The 17,173-nt window shown below is 34.3% G+C and overlaps 3 protein-coding genes and 1 long non-coding RNA gene across 6 annotated transcripts; 3 read left to right on the top strand and 1 right to left on the bottom strand.

Moving 5' to 3' along the window:
- Nucleotides 1-75: 75 nt before the first annotated feature.
- On the top strand, nt 76-6,506 carry LOC135134081 (protein max). 3 transcript variants are annotated; one of them, XM_064062679.1, is made up of 6 exons: nt 76-296; nt 377-448; nt 5,577-5,687; nt 5,770-5,893; nt 5,946-6,123; nt 6,178-6,506. In XM_064062679.1, exons 1-5 carry the CDS (start codon nt 258-260, stop codon nt 6,104-6,106), a joined length of 507 nt encoding a protein of 168 aa, XP_063918749.1. In that variant the 5' UTR covers nt 76-257; the 3' UTR covers nt 6,107-6,123; nt 6,178-6,506. The 3 variants fall into 3 exon arrangements, with proteins under 3 accessions (XP_063918749.1, XP_063918750.1, XP_063918748.1); XM_064062680.1 differs by having other exon boundaries at nt 77-296; nt 5,577-5,684; nt 6,174-6,506; XM_064062678.1 differs by having other exon boundaries at nt 82-296; nt 6,174-6,506.
- A 110-nt stretch (nt 6,507-6,616) lies between these two features.
- LOC135134268 (3'-5' ssDNA/RNA exonuclease TatD) lies at nt 6,617-10,198 on the top strand. Its single transcript, XM_064062892.1, has 6 exons — nt 6,617-6,890; nt 6,944-7,042; nt 7,097-7,257; nt 7,309-7,492; nt 7,543-7,705; nt 9,202-10,198. Exons 1-6 carry the CDS (start codon nt 6,737-6,739, stop codon nt 9,362-9,364), a joined length of 924 nt encoding a protein of 307 aa, XP_063918962.1. The 5' UTR covers nt 6,617-6,736; the 3' UTR covers nt 9,365-10,198.
- On the bottom strand, nt 7,337-8,850 carry LOC135134269 (uncharacterized). Its single transcript, XR_010281266.1, has 2 exons — nt 8,660-8,850; nt 7,337-7,771 (listed from the first exon to the last, which is right to left on the bottom strand). It is a non-coding gene; the product is annotated as an uncharacterized LOC135134269 (long non-coding RNA).
- A 558-nt stretch (nt 10,199-10,756) lies between the features above and the next one.
- On the top strand, nt 10,757-13,546 carry LOC135134594 (polyubiquitin-C). The gene is made up of 2 exons (XM_064063314.1): nt 10,757-10,867; nt 11,195-13,546. The coding sequence occupies exon 2, from the start codon at nt 11,195-11,197 to the stop codon at nt 13,478-13,480; it is 2,286 nt and encodes a 761-aa protein (XP_063919384.1). The 5' UTR covers nt 10,757-10,867; the 3' UTR covers nt 13,481-13,546.
- The last annotated feature ends 3,627 nt before the right edge of the window (nt 13,547-17,173 follow it).

Here is a 17,173-nt window from a genome sequence, read left to right as displayed (position 1 = left end):
ATATTGTATACAAATAATTGTTCTTTTATCATAAAAGTGACGACAAACAAATATAAAAAAAACTAACAACAAAGAGACTTCAACGTGTTCGTACTTTGTAGTGACTCTAGGTGCTGAAGTATGACAGGTCACGCACATCGTGCGATTCATGTCTAGTTTTGCTTGTGTTGTGACATTTTGGGAAAAGCGCAGGTAGATGATCGCATTTTACACCTGAAATAAAGCTCTTTTCGTCTTGAAATCGTGTAACAAGTACAATGAGCGATGACGATCGAGATATTGACGTGGAAAGCGATGTGAGTATTGTGGTGTTTATATACAAAACATCAAATGGATCAATATTAACATTGATTCATTATGTACCCCCCGTTTTCAGGAAGGTGACGACTCGGATTCCCGCCAACCTACCCCCGGGAGACAATCTTCTGGAAGCCAGTATTATTCACAGGTAAAATTAATTTGCGATTTTGTAAATTGTTTCAGGGACAAATTTTGCACTTTCTAATCAGAATCAGATTTGGGTTGCTTGGAAGTGAAGTGTTTGTGTTTTGGTGTTATTAAGCGTGTTCAGTTAAAAATAAGCTGCCAGTGTTAGCCACTGTAAAATGAATAACAACAATAAAAGTTCTAAACGAAAAAGGCATCGACAAGGTAAAACAGCGTTCAAGTCATTTTTTACTGTAGGTACAATGTTATGAAAAATCCAATTTTGTTGTTTAAATTAGTCATAATTGGTACCAACAATGAACTTAAGACATATTATATTGTTCGAAAGTGGTTCTATGTGGTACAAATATCATTATGTCTGAAGAAACGCGTTAGATAGATGGAATTACGTGAATGAAAAATCGATTTTCGAACAAATTAGTAACGACGGACTCACTTTACCTTATTACTGTTGTTAGGTTGTAGTTACGTAGTTCTTTTTGGGTTGTTAGTTGGCAATATGACGTCATCAAAAACATAGAGGAACAGTATGGTTTTCTTTTTTCAGTCTACAGGTTGAGGATTACAAAAATACAGGTCATGTCAACTATCCATAAATATGGTCTATTAGGGTTTATTTTTGTACCACAAAAATTCACCCAAAAGTTAATCATCAATCCAAGTAAACTTTTAAGAAATATAGTGAATTTTTATATTTCCGCAAAAAATGCTTTGATAATTTATGGTTTCTCTTCTACTTAAATAAAAACATGAAAGGATATAAAAGGTTTTACACCTATTTATGTTTCGTATTGCATATTTCCTTTGTTAAAAAATTGTAATACCGTAGCTACAGCTACGAAAATAAGTAACTAATGTTGGAAAGCTTCTAATTTTTTTTATGGGGACAGATAGGTATAAGTTAACACCAAGTGTCACAGTTGAAACGTTAATTTTCTTTTAGTCTTTAAGACTCAAATATTTTTAAATTGACCTGAAGGAATTGTTAAAATGTCAAAAAGCACAAATTAATAAATTAATGTAATCTGTTGTAGTTTGTATCTGTTCAATTAGTAATTCTCTTACCAATCCTAGTGTTCACTGCTGCAAACTTTTTCAATTTTTTTTAGAAATACTGACTTCAATTAAACGATTATGGAACTTTTAGTAGAATTTGTCTGTTCATTGCGTCCAGGAAATTGATGACGTCGTTGAAAAAATTAACAGTTAAATCAGGTCGGTAATGTGCGTACGCAGGATATTAAAAAAAATAAAAGTATTATTAAAAAATGCATACGTTACCCTTCAGAGGTGAGAAAAGTAAGTAAATTAAAGTACATATTTTCATGTTTTCTGCCGTTTCATGACTCCTAGAGTATGAAAAATAGGTCCACCTTTTCCGTATGTCTATCATCTGTGTTGTTATTTATTAGACGGATAATCTCCGAAACTATATGGGACCAATTGTTGTTAATTTTACGCTCGGGAAGTATTGTAATCGAGTTCGTCTGCCTATTCTGTACTTTTACGTTTTCTTGATCTTTCATGACCCCTAGAGTACGAAGAAAGAGATCTCCCGTTTCCGTCTGTCTGTCTGTCCGTCTGTCTATCTGTCTGTCTGCCGTCACGGATTTTTATTAAACAGATAATCTCCGAAACTACTAGGCCGATTGATGTCAAATTTTGTATTTATATTAGGAATATAATGCATAGTTTTGGAAATTTCATTCTACCCTATAAAATTTTATTGACAATAACGAGACGGACAGTAGTACAATGGTAAGAAATATTTACGGCTCATACCAGTTCACCCGAATTTGTACAAGAACATTTAGCAGGTAGTTGTACTCATAAAATTATGGTCATTTTCGTTCGTGAGCAACGATGGTTCCTGTGCGGACCTGGATTATTCTGCTTTCTAACATCGGGGGATTACCGGCACGCGACAACTTTTCGTTATAAATATCTCTTGCTATTGTACTACTGTCCGTCTCGTTATTGCCAATAAAATTTTATAAGGTGGAATGAAATTTCCAAAACTATAGATGGTAAAACGCTAACCAAAATTTGTGTAACCATCCCCACCAATAATGTGATGACGTCACTTCAGAATTATAGATAGTAAATGGGTTTTAAATTATGTAGATAAAATAACATAGTCCTACACATATACATAGTTTATGACTCTGTGTTGAGAGATTTTTGGAAAAAAAATCAAAATTATAAAACAACATTTTGCAATTTAATTTTGAATCTGCAAAACCGAATGCTTTGAAATCTTGCAGATGTTTTAAGGTAATTATAGGCATGATAAATTTTTATTCAAAATATATTTACTGATCCGCTCCAAAAAGTTCATAACGTCAGCTCAAAAGTTTGCCGAATAAATCCTATCTAAAATTTACAAAATATGATAAGTGATTGTCATTCCATTCATATTTTTTGGATTTGCATATACAGGGTGAGTTAAAAAAATTAATGATTGCGTGAATTTATTTTATTAATTTAATCAGGAACTACAAAACCGAATGCTTTGAAATCTTGGAGATGTTTTAAAGTTATCATAAGCATGGTAAAGTTTTGATCAAAATGTATGTGCTCATCCCCCCTAAAAATTGATGACGTCACCCCAAAATTTTGCTGAATAAATCCTATCTTATATGTGCAAATTATGATGTGATTTATCACTGCATTAATATTTTTTAGAATTACTTATACAAGGTGTCTCAAAAAAATAATGACTGAGTCAATTTATTTAATTGGTTAAATCAAGAATTGCAAAACTGAGTACTTTGAAATCTTGCAGACGTTTTGAAGTTGTTAATTTTTTAACCAAAATGTTTATCAACCCCAAAAAAATTGATGACGTCATCTCAAAATTTTGCCGAATCGTTTTAAACCTATTATAAGCATGGTAAATTGTTAGTCAGAATATATCTGTTTAGTTCCCTCAAAAAATTGATGACGTCATCTCAAAATTTTGCCGAATGTGCAAATATGTGCGAAAACCCAAAATGTACAAAATATGATGAGTTTTCACTTGTGATTTATAGTTGCATTCGCATTTTTTAGAGATGCTTAAACAAGTGGCTCAAAAAAATTAATTAATGAGTCAATTTATTTTATTGATTAAATCAGGAACGGCTCATTCCATTTTCCCAGAAAATTTTGTGAATACAATACTGTTATTTTTAGTATTACAAACTTCGATAGAATTCAATTTTGAAACATTTTTTGTAATTCAGGTTCAGGTGGAATCGGTATTTTGGGTTGCCTATTTTAAAAACATAAATCTTAGCTGAATAACTCTGTATAAGTTTCTGTTGTGAAAAATTTTTGATCATTATTTTTTCTGGACATTTCATATCCCATTGACTACAAAGCAATTTTCATAATTCCATCTGTCTGTCTGCCAAAGGATAGGGATTTTTTGACTAAATAATCTTCCAAACTAGCGTATTGTTTCACTTGAAATTTTAAAATTATCATGACGACGGAAATTTGTTTACCATATTCTCCAAACATTGATGACGCCATCTCAAAAGCTTCTTAAGTAAATCTTACTAAAAATGTATAGTGTAACATGCTCGTTTACCGATAGTTTAGTAATGTAGCAACATTTTTAACGATACGGGATATGGGAAAAATAGAATGGGTAGAATGAACTTTGACATGTCATTTGTCGTAGACTGTACATAACGTAGCTCATTAAAATTTCAGTACGACACCAACGTTTATCCGTAACATAGCATCGACGAATGTATTTCTGATTCCCTTCACAGAGTTGACGACCTAATATCAAAATTATCAAGCACATTTTTGTTAAAGAATATTCTGGAAGTTAATGTTTTGTGTTCGTTGATAACATATTTTTATTTTTTGGAATTAATTAATCGGAGTGCCTCAAGAAAATTAAAAATGAAACTGTTTTGCATTAAAAAAGTGAGTCGAAAGGTGTGTCAAATGGTAATAGGTAGGTGTTCCAGTAAAAACTCCACCAATATGTACATAAATATTGAGAAAGTATGGAGATATTAAAGTTCCGTAAACGCCATTGTTTTTAGCTTCCCCTTTAAGTGAAAAATAATGGCGTTTAGAAAATTTCAATATCTTGACCCGTTCTCAAGACAAAGCCGTGGAATTTTTCCTGGAAAACCTGTATATTTCTGTTCCAAACATCTCTCTAGTATAATTTGACCAGACGTTTTTGTTAATTTTCAAAAAAAAATACGTAAAATATGTATACTAGAAAAATTTTGATTTTTATTGCAGCTATACATCAGTCAATTATTTATTACCTTTTGTTGCTTCAGTGACATTCATAAGGATTGTATGTAGTGTTGCAGAGTTGTTATTTATATTGTGGTTTTTTGAATATTTAAAATAAAATGATTGCTTTACCACAGATCACACAAATGTACAAAGTTAAAATAAAGTAACGTAACATTCTTTAATTGCGACGAAATTATAGTAATAATAATTGTGACGTATCTCCATTTGAAACTGTAACTTTTAAAAAGTACCATATCGGAAGTAACATCCATGTTATTGTTTTTATATTCTACACTCTAAATCTAATAGTTGTTAGCATCATTTCCGAAACAATTAACTATTACTTATCTTTGATATAATCACCACAAATGACTTCTAGAAAGTGTTATCGCCATTTTTCAAGTATCCTGTTTACTTTTGAAATCATGTTGAACAACGTACCAATGACAGTGAGTGACTCATAGATTTCACTCGACCACTTGTGATCCAAACCTATTTTGTTGATATGGAAAGTACACTTTTGAAGCATGATACCTGTAGATTTTTTAATCTTTAAAACAACCGCTCGATGCACTAACACAAACACGTGACACTGAAAATTTCAACAAACTGTCGACAGTTTCAACAGCTACGCTGTCATCTCAGGCTAAGTTTAATAAATTTTGACAAAAACTGTTTGAAATAAAACGTTAATTATAGAGCCATTAGTAAGAAAAACTTACTATAGAATTTTATGTTACAAATTGTAGATATCCAGGTTTTTACACTTACCAAGTTTGCCCTGAAATTGAAATGTCATCACTCATCAGTGTGCCCAACACTATTTGTTATTTTTAATAATAATAATAATAATAATGATGATGTTCTTAATTCCTTAGGCCGAAAAACGGGCACATCACAACGCGCTGGAAAGAAAACGTCGAGACCACATAAAAGACAGTTTTAGCAGCCTACGAGACTCTGTTCCCGCTCTCAACGGGGAAAAAGTAGTAAGTCTGTCCAATTTTTCACCCCTACGGCACTCCCAAAGCCCGTACGCAGATATCCCGGCAATTGTAGACTATATTTTAGGCGAGTAGAGCGCAAATCTTAAAAAAGGCCGCGGAGTATATTGTATTCATGAGAAAAAAGAACCATTCCCACCAACAGGATATCGAAGATCTCAAAAGACAAAACAACCTTCTAGAAGCTCAGAGTAATGACTCGAACCCAGTTTTAGTAATTCGCCTTTAAAATTCTGCTTACAGTTCGTACCTTAGAGAAAGCCAAAACTACAGGGTCCTTCGGAGTTGAATCTTCAGACGGAAAAGATTCGAATTACAATGAAACAGAATCAGACACTTCAGACATGGAGGGATCTGTGCAACCAAGGAGGCCAAAGAAGCTGAAAGTTGGATCATACCATTAGCAGATATTGTGAAGATGGTAGTAAAGATTTCATTTTATAAAAACGCACAATAACGCTTTTTTTTCAGTTAGACGTGCAAAAGAAGAAACGAGATTTCAATACTTTGACTCTTCTTAATGCGGTGAAACCGTCCGCATATTTTTGTCAGTACAATTTAGTAGTTTGTAATACTTAGTAAATGAACAAGTGGAATCTTCAGTCTTTGTAAATGTCAAAATCGTTTAAAGTTAAGTTTATTTTTTTTAAGTTTATAACAATCATTTTGACGAAGGATTCAGAAACTGTTTGTGTAAAAATATAAATATTGTAGTTTATGTTAATTATTGTTTGTAGTTTAATACAAACTTGTTTGTATGTTTAAATGTAAGTTTATTGAATCAATGAAATCATGTTTACGATAGTGTTGACTTTTCTACGTGGTCTTATTCCCGCCAAGAATTAAATTGAAGTTGGTAGTAGTGGCGTTAATTACCAACTGTTCCTTATGTCATTTTATTAATCAAATTTATAACAGCTGTTTACTTTTATTTCTGTCACAATGACACATGACTAATGGGGTTATATTTGTTTCTGCAGTCATTTTGAACGATTTTATTATCAATTTGTGAATTAACGAGAGGTTCCGTGAACATGGCAACTAACGAAGATAATCAAAATTCGACAAATAACAAAAATATGGAACAGTGCTACGAAAATTATATTCTTGTTGATGTTGGTGCAAATTTAACCAATAAAAAATACAGCAGGGACCTGGAATCAGTCATACAAAGGGCACGCGACTCAGGTATCACATTTCTGTAATGTATGCATCCTTTGATTACTCCTTGCCCCACGTAGGTGTCCAAAAAATAATGGTGACAGGTACTTCGGTGAAGTGTAGCAAAGAAGCCCTAAGATTGACTAGAATATATCCAGGCACTTTGTATTCGACTGCAGGTAAGTAATTAACTGTCTTTACGAATTAGTTTTGTATCCAAATTGCTACAATAGGAATACACCCCCATGATGCCAAATCATACACCGACGAATCTTGGAACGAATTAAAAATACTTGCATCGAATCCCGAATGCGTTGCGGTTGGCGAATGTGGCTTAGATTATAATCGAAACTTTTCTGAACCGAGCGAGCAAAGACAGGTTTTTCAAAAACATGTACGTATGCTAGAATCATGTTTAGCTTCTTAATTGATGTTTTTCTTGTAGATCGAACTAGCTATAGAAATTAATAAACCATTGTTTGTTCATGAACGTGATGCTCATGAAGATTTATTAGAAATTTTAGATCAGTACAAAGGTCAATTACCCCCTGTTCTTATACACTGCTTTACAGGCACAGCTGAGCAGGCGCTAACATATCTTTCTAGAGGATTTTACATAGGATTAACAGGTTTTCGACCAAAATCTAGCATAATTGTTTGTTTATGTTTTCTTCTCTAGGTTACTTGTGTAAAGACAAATCTGATATTGGCGTGCGGAAGCTGTTGGTGGATGGATCTATACCATTAGATAGACTTTTAGTAGAAACAGATGCCCCATTTATGTACCCGAATACACGTGCTTCGAAACTACCTCTTCATGTCAAGGATGGCCTTACAGAGCGGTTTGTATTTTTGATAATCATAGTTCACATTTCTGTGATAACTTTTATTATTGTAATTTTCTCCAACTGAATAAATAACAAAGTTAATGGATAACGGAAATTTTAAAGTAGAGAAATTTAATGCATTTTAATGAAGTTAATTTAATGCCAGATGCTTCAGTTGGTTACAGAATCATATTTTCACAAAAATTTAATATGTATGTAGAAGAAATTTTTTTAATTTATTGAATCGCCGAAATTTTCCATTATATGCTAATCACAACTAATTCAATAGTTATCAATGATGATAACCATATCTTAGACTTTTTATCACCGTTTACTGAGATAAATTTTATTTTCAAATATTATCAGAATTGGAGTGTATGCTCAATTTTCAAGTACCTATTAAACCTTTCCACATCGTCAAGTTCGATGTTTAAAATACACCTGATGGATGAAAAATAATGAGTATACGTATTAAAATTCAAGTATTAAAAAAAATAAACATAATTTTTAGGTTATGACAGTAACAACTTTGTTATGTTACATGGTCATCACAACAGTACAGCATCGTTGAATTAGACCTCAAAAAAATCTAAAACATGATAGATACAATAAAATAATTGATTGAAGCCACTCAGTTCCCAAAAAATTAAATGACAACATAATTTCTGCAATTTATAAAACACTTTTTTTAAAACTGATATGAAATATCTGTGTAATTTCTTCTGACTTTAGAAGTTGTAAACGCTTAACGGTGAATTTATTCATTGTCGTTGTCGAGACCTTAAAATAAATTAACAAAAAAAAAACATTACTCCAATTTTTCAAAGGTTGTTAAATGTGTAAAATAAAAACTCAGAAAGTTTCGTCTGGAAAATATCCAACACCTAAAGTGTAATGTACATTAGCCTTGCACTAAATGCAATAAAAAAATATTGTGTATCATCTGGCATTTTTATAAAGTTGACTTACCAATATTTTAATTTTTACAACCAGTTATCAAATCTTGTGCAACTTTAGGTGATGAGTCATAACTTTATAAGCGCACTTTCAAAAACCGTATTTCCCCTAATTAAAGTGTATTGTATTTAGATCGAAGTTTCTACGTATAACTTGATTATACTTTTTTTTTATAAATAATCAGTAGATTCTAGAACGTCTGTTTGAAGTACAAACCGGTTACTGTCCAAAGTTCCTTATGATAATTTAAAATGCTACCGCAGTTATCATCTAATCACATGACATTCGTGTACGTCTGCACTTTATTCATTTTAATTCTAAAAATACATTAACATTCCCGATTTTAATGCGTCACGTCCTTGATTCTCAGAATGGCTATTTTTACACTCTTGTAAACTTCATGTTCAGTTCAGTAATTTTTAGAAAGCATGTTTTTCCTGAAAATAACGCCAATTTCCGCATCTACGCATTCGAATAGAACGTATAGTGCGTTTTAATTAATAATGTATTAACCTCTATTGAAATATTTATCTCATTGTTTTGTTTTGCTTCAGGTCAATAACATTTTTGCATCGATATTGTACCTTCCAGAGGAACGAACCGTGTTCACTACCAGCGATTGTCGAAATGATTGCAGCTTTTATGAATAAAAAACCGGAAGATGTGGCCCTTGCTACGTCCTTTAATGCCTTGAAATTATTCGGACTCTCACAATAATGAACATCAAGACGCGAAACGAGGCAAAATGATTACTATTTTACGCTTACGTCAACTTTTTGTAGAGTATATGAAACTATGAAATTATTTATTTGTATGTATTAGTTCTATATTTATACGTTATTAGTCGTTGAATACGAAGAATGTTTTGAATCAAACGTTGAGACTCGGACGAGTCAAAACTTGTATTTCAAACATTTGTTAGTCTGCGCGCAAATAATGAAAAGTTGCAGCTTTTAGGGACAAAGAATTGTATTGTTTTAGTCGCACTATTTATAGGGCTTTGCGTTTACCTCGTTTGAACAACGATTTTTCAGTAACATATTTTGGGAGTTAAATGCAAAGCATTGAAAAAGTAATTATATATTCACTGTTAGGACCATTATGAAATTAACGAAAACTGAAAAAACAGTTTTTGGGTGGTTTTAAATGCATTATGTTAAAAGCTAAAAGTGCATTTAAAACCTATGTATGCGTTAGTTGAAAGATTTTATATAATGTTGTAGTAACAAAGCTTAGCTTTTGTTGACTTGTATGTTAAATTTAAAAACGAATTATGACGACACAAAAGTAATTTACAATGGTTATAAATTATATTAATTATAGTTAGTGATAAAGCGAATATGATAGGTAGGTAATAAAAATCTGATGCAATATTTTTGTTAGAATATGAATATATCCTATTTTTTGTAACAAAAGAATGTTGTGTAGTTTAAAGTGGCTGAATATTTTTTTATAGTTTCTCTAATCTGAAGTGTTTTATAATGCCATTATTGCCTCTTTATGTGATATTGATTTCCATTTTATAGACACAAACAGTGCCTTATGTATTTAACAATAAAACATAGTTCAAAAAAGTTTCAACCTATTTAATGACCCTAATTTCCAACGGATTCTAAAATATGTCAAAATTAGTAACAATTAATCTTGGCGATTTTGCAGAACAATGCATCGTTAAATAAACAAAATAAAACGTAGTAACAGCAAACATTTACTTAATTAGAAAATAATGAATCGTATTTTTCATGACCGGTAAAAATAAATAATCAATCGGGAAAGCCTTCCAAATATAAATAATTAATATATAAATTGCAAATAATAAATCGTCGCAATAACATAGAAAACAGCTGATCGATAACGATGAGTCAAGAGTAAAATCGTGTTGCCAACATAAAGGAACGAAATGTTCTAAAAATGGACAATTTTGAGTATTTTAAAAATTAAATTCTGGCTTTATTACAACATGATTTCCCAAAATTTTTATCCCAAACAATTTTCTTTGTAAAAATCTATCCCTAGTCACAGTTTCTCTATTAACAAAGCTTTGTTTGCAAAATTGGTAGAAAATTCTAGAAAATGAACGCTGGGTTCGAGATTATGAAGGAGTGGGGAGAGACGTTCTTATAAAAGCGTTGTCGCAGCTGGTTTCGCCATATTGTCTGACACAAAGCAAGTTGAAATAACAAGTGAATTAAAAGTGCGTGCATTAAAGGCGTTTTAAAGGTAAAAATTTTCACAATCTTGTTATCTAGATCACTAGAATATAGATTACGTTACAAGAAAAGCATATTTGTAAATTTGTTATCTGAAATGCGCAAAACGTCGTCGCCTTGGTGACCCGTTTTTCATTTATTTAAATTAACAAAATTAATTTTGTAAATTCGTTGAAATCAACCAACAAACTACACCGTAAGTAATCTTCGTCGAATTTCCGTGTAGTTTTAATGTTGCATCATTGGAATTAAGTGATTGTCTTTGTTCGGGAATTCCAATATGGCTGCCACGGGACATTTGCTTTGTCATCTTAACATTTTCCGTTCTTCCTTGCAGATGCAGATCTTCGTGAAAACTTTGACTGGTAAAACCATTACCTTGGAAGTTGAGCCTTCTGATACCATCGAGAACGTCAAGGCGAAAATCCAGGATAAGGAAGGTATTCCCCCAGACCAGCAGCGTTTGATCTTCGCTGGCAAACAACTCGAGGACGGACGCACCTTGTCCGATTATAACATCCAGAAGGAGTCCACTTTGCATTTGGTTTTGAGATTGAGAGGCGGTATGCAGATCTTCGTCAAGACTCTGACTGGCAAGACCATCACTCTTGAAGTCGAACCATCTGACACTATCGAAAACGTAAAAGCCAAGATCCAAGACAAGGAAGGTATCCCCCCAGATCAACAACGTCTTATCTTCGCCGGTAAACAACTAGAAGACGGCCGTACTCTTTCTGATTACAACATCCAGAAGGAGTCCACCCTTCATTTGGTATTGCGTCTCAGAGGTGGAATGCAGATTTTCGTCAAGACTTTGACTGGCAAAACTATCACATTGGAGGTAGAGCCGTCTGACACTATTGAAAATGTGAAGGCCAAAATTCAGGATAAGGAAGGTATTCCCCCAGATCAGCAGAGATTGATTTTTGCCGGAAAACAGCTAGAAGATGGACGTACTCTCTCTGATTACAACATTCAGAAAGAGTCTACTCTTCATTTGGTTTTGCGACTTCGAGGAGGTATGCAAATTTTCGTGAAAACTTTGACTGGCAAGACCATTACTCTTGAAGTTGAACCCTCTGACACTATCGAAAACGTAAAGGCCAAGATCCAAGATAAAGAAGGCATTCCTCCAGATCAACAACGTCTCATTTTCGCTGGCAAACAACTAGAAGACGGACGCACCCTTTCTGACTACAATATCCAAAAGGAGTCGACTCTTCATTTGGTGTTGCGTCTGAGAGGTGGAATGCAAATTTTCGTCAAAACTTTGACTGGTAAGACCATTACATTGGAAGTGGAGCCGTCGGATACCATCGAAAACGTCAAAGCCAAAATTCAGGACAAGGAAGGCATTCCTCCAGACCAGCAAAGGTTGATTTTTGCAGGAAAACAGCTAGAAGACGGCCGCACTTTGTCAGATTACAACATACAAAAAGAATCAACTTTGCACTTGGTTTTGAGACTTCGAGGTGGTATGCAAATTTTCGTTAAAACATTGACTGGCAAGACTATTACCCTTGAAGTTGAACCCTCTGACACAATTGAAAACGTTAAGGCAAAAATTCAAGATAAAGAAGGAATCCCCCCAGATCAGCAGCGTCTCATTTTCGCTGGCAAACAGTTAGAAGACGGCAGAACTCTTTCTGACTATAATATTCAAAAAGAGTCGACTCTTCATTTGGTACTACGTTTGAGAGGCGGTATGCAAATTTTCGTAAAGACTTTGACCGGCAAAACGATTACGTTGGAAGTAGAGCCATCTGATACTATTGAAAATGTGAAAGCCAAAATTCAAGACAAAGAAGGCATTCCTCCAGATCAACAAAGATTGATCTTCGCCGGTAAACAATTGGAAGATGGTAGGACCCTGTCAGATTACAATATCCAGAAGGAATCGACTCTCCACTTGGTTTTGCGTCTCCGTGGTGGTATGCAAATCTTCGTCAAGACTCTAACTGGAAAAACTATCACTTTGGAAGTAGAACCGTCTGACACTATTGAAAACGTAAAAGCCAAAATACAAGACAAAGAGGGCATTCCTCCAGATCAACAAAGATTAATCTTCGCCGGGAAGCAGTTGGAAGATGGTAGGACCTTGTCAGACTACAATATCCAGAAGGAATCGACTCTCCACTTGGTTTTGCGTCTACGCGGTGGTATGCAAATCTTCGTCAAGACTCTCACTGGAAAGACTATCACCTTGGAAGTCGAACCCTCTGACACTATCGAAAACGTTAAAGCTAAGATCCAAGACAAGGAAGGCATCCCCCCAGATCAGCAACGTCTCATCTTCGCTGGTAAACAACTGGAAGATGGGCGCACCCTGTCTGATTATAACATCCAGAAAGAATCCACCCTTCATTTAGTATTGCGACTCAGAGGTGGAATGCAAATTTTCGTCAAGACTTTGACTGGCAAGACTATCACACTGGAAGTAGAGCCATCTGACACTATTGAAAACGTGAAAGCCAAAATTCAGGATAAAGAAGGCATTCCTCCAGATCAGCAAAGATTGATTTTTGCGGGCAAACAGCTAGAAGATGGCCGTACCCTCTCCGATTATAATATTCAGAAAGAGTCTACCTTACATTTAGTTTTGCGTCTTCGCGGAGGGCAGTAATATTTTTCAATTTTTTACTTTTTGTTATTAAAATTATGAATAGATAATAAAGAATTTGAAGACTTACTATGTTGTTTACTTACGGGTGAATTTCAAGTTGGATTTACAATTTCGCAAGTCCTCGTTGCCATGGAAGATGCAATGACAGCAGTCGCGAGGACGAATCGTATCGCGAGTCGCAACAACTGTCATCGAAATTACCATAGCAACGGCACTTGCGATTTCGCAAATCCAACTTGAAATTACCCCCTTAGTAGGTAGTGAAGTGAACCTACCTGTTGTTACAGATAATTAAGCAGGTGTTGCTTCCTGTGGGCAGAGTTGGATGAAAAAAATGCATTTTTTACCACTAGATAAAATTGAGCAGTGTTTTATACAATTTAAAACTAGCATTTTTGTGAAGTTACAAACTGCACAAATTCAATTCAGCTTCAGTTCTTGAGAAAATGTTGATACTTTTAAAATTACCGTGTTTACATTATTTTTCATTCTGTGGTGTTCTGACCACCAAAATTTAAAGGTCTGCAAGTTACATCATTTGCATTAAAAATTGTGTTCCAAGTTACATGTACCAGGGTCGGATTGAATCAAATTTCAGTGTCGGGCTGATTTGGCAATAAAATGTTTAAGGTTTAAGTAAAAAAAAACAGGCAATGAAAAACGTGTTTATTTGCAAAACCTTCAGATACATAAAAATTTCGTAAAAATATCACTTCCGTTAATTTATTCTGCATCATTACTGAGGTCATTTATACTATCATTAAATATTGCATACCGGATAATGATAACGATAATGACCTTCCGCTTTAATCACGTGTGCAGTTTTTTCAGACATCGACCTTTATGTCGTCAACTTGTTTACCTACCTACCACGGCCGGCTCTAAGGGACCAGACGCCCCGATGCAACTTACTGTTCAACGCCCTTAAAAAAAATTTTGTAAAAAAAAACAAATAAAGTTTTGTAATCACATATTTTTGTAGAGAGATACTTTTTATTAACAAACAGGCAAAAAATTATGATGAATCAATCTTAATATATAAAAGTGTTTGTCTTAACCACGGGTCTTAACTGACAGACTGACTGATTCATCAACGCAAACTACTGAAGCTGCAAACATGAAATTTGGACAGTAGGTTCCTTTTGTGTCATAAGCACCCATTAAGAAAAGATTTCTGGAAATTCCGCCCCTACGGGGACAAAATAGGGGATGAACCTTTGTGCATAAATCCCGTGAGTTTTTAAGACGGGTTCACTGAGGAGGGAGAGTGAACGAGATGAAAAATGATAATTTCGGAGGTTTCCACGGTCGGAATCAATACATGATCGTTTTCCGAGTTCGAACCGTGTAATTTCTCAAAAAAGTTTCGCCTCTGATATGGTTGACATACTGAGTTACCTTGCTCTTTTGCCTTATTCTTAACCCTGCTCCTGAAGATACCACTTACGAAAGTGTGCGAAACGTTGAGCCCAAAAACTCAATTTACACGGTTCCAACCCGGAAAACTATCGTGTATGAAAAATGATGAGTCCTAATTGCGAATTCCACGCAAACGGAGCTGCGGGCAACAACTTTTCTATATTTTAGGAAATATTGTTGTACCCTATAAAATTTTGTTGACAATAACGAGACGGACAATAGTACAATAGCAAGAGATATTTACAACTTAAAGTTGTCGCGTGGTGGTAATCCGCAGACCTTAAATTTCTAAAGCGGAAGTCCGCCCTATGCGTACAATTACTTGCTAAATGTTCTCCGACAAATTCGGGGGGACTGGTGTGAGCCATAAATATTTCTTACCATTGTACTACTGTCCGTCTCGTTATTGTCAATAAAATTTTATAGGGTACAACGATATTTCCTAAACTATACATAGTATAAGTATAAAAATATTTATATTGCAAACGTTTTTCAATTTTTAATACTGTAAAATTGATACGATTTCCAAGTTATTTTTAATTTAGACTTACCTCAATGTTAATCGAAATTTAAATTTAAAATTAATGATGACAAAAAGCCACGAAATGATACACAGAACCAAATTCGGCCACAAACAGGAACAGTGAAAAATATAACAAAACTGTTGAACGACCACCTCAACCAAAACCAACCGACTAGACTAGGAAAATAAAATTTTTAAGTATGCCGATATGGACTTTTATGGTAAAAACAAACGTGACAAATGTTAGGAAAAACATCTGGTTGTGGTCATACCGCTGTCTCGTCAAATTGTTACCCAGATAATGCATCATAAATCTGGTTATTTTTTGTCGGTATTGATCTAATAAAGGTCCCATCATCCAACCCAAAGGCGCACTCTTTTTAATTATTACAGTTTAAAAGTGCCAGGAATTGACTTGGGATCTGTTTTGGTGGTCATAGTGGAATGTTAAAATGTAGCTTTTTCTGAAAAGTTTTTGATGGGCTCCTTGGTCTGTTACTGGTATAATATTTTGTTGGTAGTGGTTCAATGCAAATCTAATATTAATTTATTTTTATAGAGTTAATATAAAAGCATAGGCGGCGTCCGCCGCCCGGCGCCCCTTGTCACGGGCGCCCCGATGCGGTGCATCTTTCGCTTACCGTGTTGAGCCGGCCCTGCTACCTACGTCAACAACTCCAGCTGTTGGTGCTGTCTAATTTTTACTTCCTGAACGTGCTCTAGCAAGCATTTTGTTATAGAATCCATCCGTCATATTTTCTCGACGTTTCAATACTCTCTGAAACTAATGGACTGATGGTTGTCCAATCTTACAGGTATTTTAAAGAATTGTAACGCGAGCTCACTAGATGGCGCTACGGGAGTGGAGGCAATAAAGTCACTAGTACTAGATCTACTCACTGCCGGCTGTATTATATCCTGCCTGTTCATTTCCACAAAAATGCATTGAAAAAATTTTGCCGTCAGGGCGTGAGGGCAGCACTAGAGGGGCGCTTTTGACCTTGACAATTGTCAAACAAACTAGAGATGGGCAAAATCGTTCCACGCGTGGAGCGCTACAACCGCTACCGCTACAAGAAAATAGCGCTCCAAGTAACTAGTTACTTTGGAACGTATTCATCACGAGTGGCGTTTGAGTACGACGCTTCCACTTGTCCGCTTGGAACTTGGAACGAATGTTCCAATCTCAAGTACCAATATGTAGCGAACGGACATTCTGGACACAATAAATACTGACAACAATTAGGACGGGCACTCTACTTTCATTTTAATAAAAAAAATAATAAAATAAACAAAACTACAAATATTTTTATAGTCTTGTTTTCGCAACTTTCTGTGTTAATTCCCAATCTTCTACTAGACTGAGATTTTACAATTTTTTTCGGTTCCTATTGAAATATGTACATGTATTCAATTAAAACTTATTTATAAACTATTTTATACCTAAGCTTTTATATCTTTTCTGATAATAAGTCATTTATATCGACCGTCGCATTCTTACAAAAAATTATCGAATATGCAGCGTCTTTGATACCGCCCTCAAACAAAATACAACACTTGCTGATTTTGCCGATTGCTTTATGATAAAACCGCTTTGCTTTTTATTTTATCTGTTTATTTAAATATTGTTAAACCTTTACTTTTGATCTGCGTTGCATACATTTTGTTTTTCTTTTTTTTTTTTCATAAATATTATAAAATAAATACCTATTTATAAACGTTTCCTGATATCTTTTTTTGTGTTGATAAAC

Source organism: Zophobas morio, unplaced genomic scaffold (genome assembly GCF_036711695.1).
Source record: "Zophobas morio isolate AGI-343-1 ecotype UQ-CSIRO unplaced genomic scaffold, CSIRO_AGI_Zmor_V1 ptg000023l, whole genome shotgun sequence".
In the NCBI taxonomy this organism is placed as follows: Eukaryota; Metazoa; Arthropoda; class Insecta; order Coleoptera; family Tenebrionidae; genus Zophobas; species Zophobas morio.
The sequence above is the reverse complement of the archived record's forward strand: the minus strand, read 5'-3'. Positions and strand labels throughout refer to the sequence as shown.

What these genes read in the sequence shown, in the direction of transcription:
- LOC135134081 (XM_064062679.1), top strand. Translation starts at nt 258, where the DNA reads ATGAGCGATGACGATCGAGATATTGACGTGGAAAGCGAT. An exon ending in ATATTGACGTGGAAAGCGAT is followed by an intron (nt 297 to 376) that starts GTGAGTATTGTG and finishes CCCCGTTTTCAG; the next exon opens with GAAGGTGACGACTCGGATTC. An exon ending in GAAGCCAGTATTATTCACAG is followed by an intron (nt 449 to 5,576) that starts GTAAAATTAATT and finishes TTAATTCCTTAG; the next exon opens with GCCGAAAAACGGGCACATCA.
- LOC135134268 (XM_064062892.1), top strand. Translation starts at nt 6,737, where the DNA reads ATGGCAACTAACGAAGATAATCAAAATTCGACAAATAACAAAAATATG. An exon ending in CACTTTGTATTCGACTGCAG is followed by an intron (nt 7,043 to 7,096) that starts GTAAGTAATTAA and finishes TTGCTACAATAG; the next exon opens with GAATACACCCCCATGATGCC. An exon ending in AAGGATGGCCTTACAGAGCG is followed by an intron (nt 7,706 to 9,201) that starts GTTTGTATTTTT and finishes GTTTTGCTTCAG; the next exon opens with GTCAATAACATTTTTGCATC.
- LOC135134594 (XM_064063314.1), top strand. Translation starts at nt 11,195, where the DNA reads ATGCAGATCTTCGTGAAAACTTTGACTGGTAAAACCATTACCTTGGAA.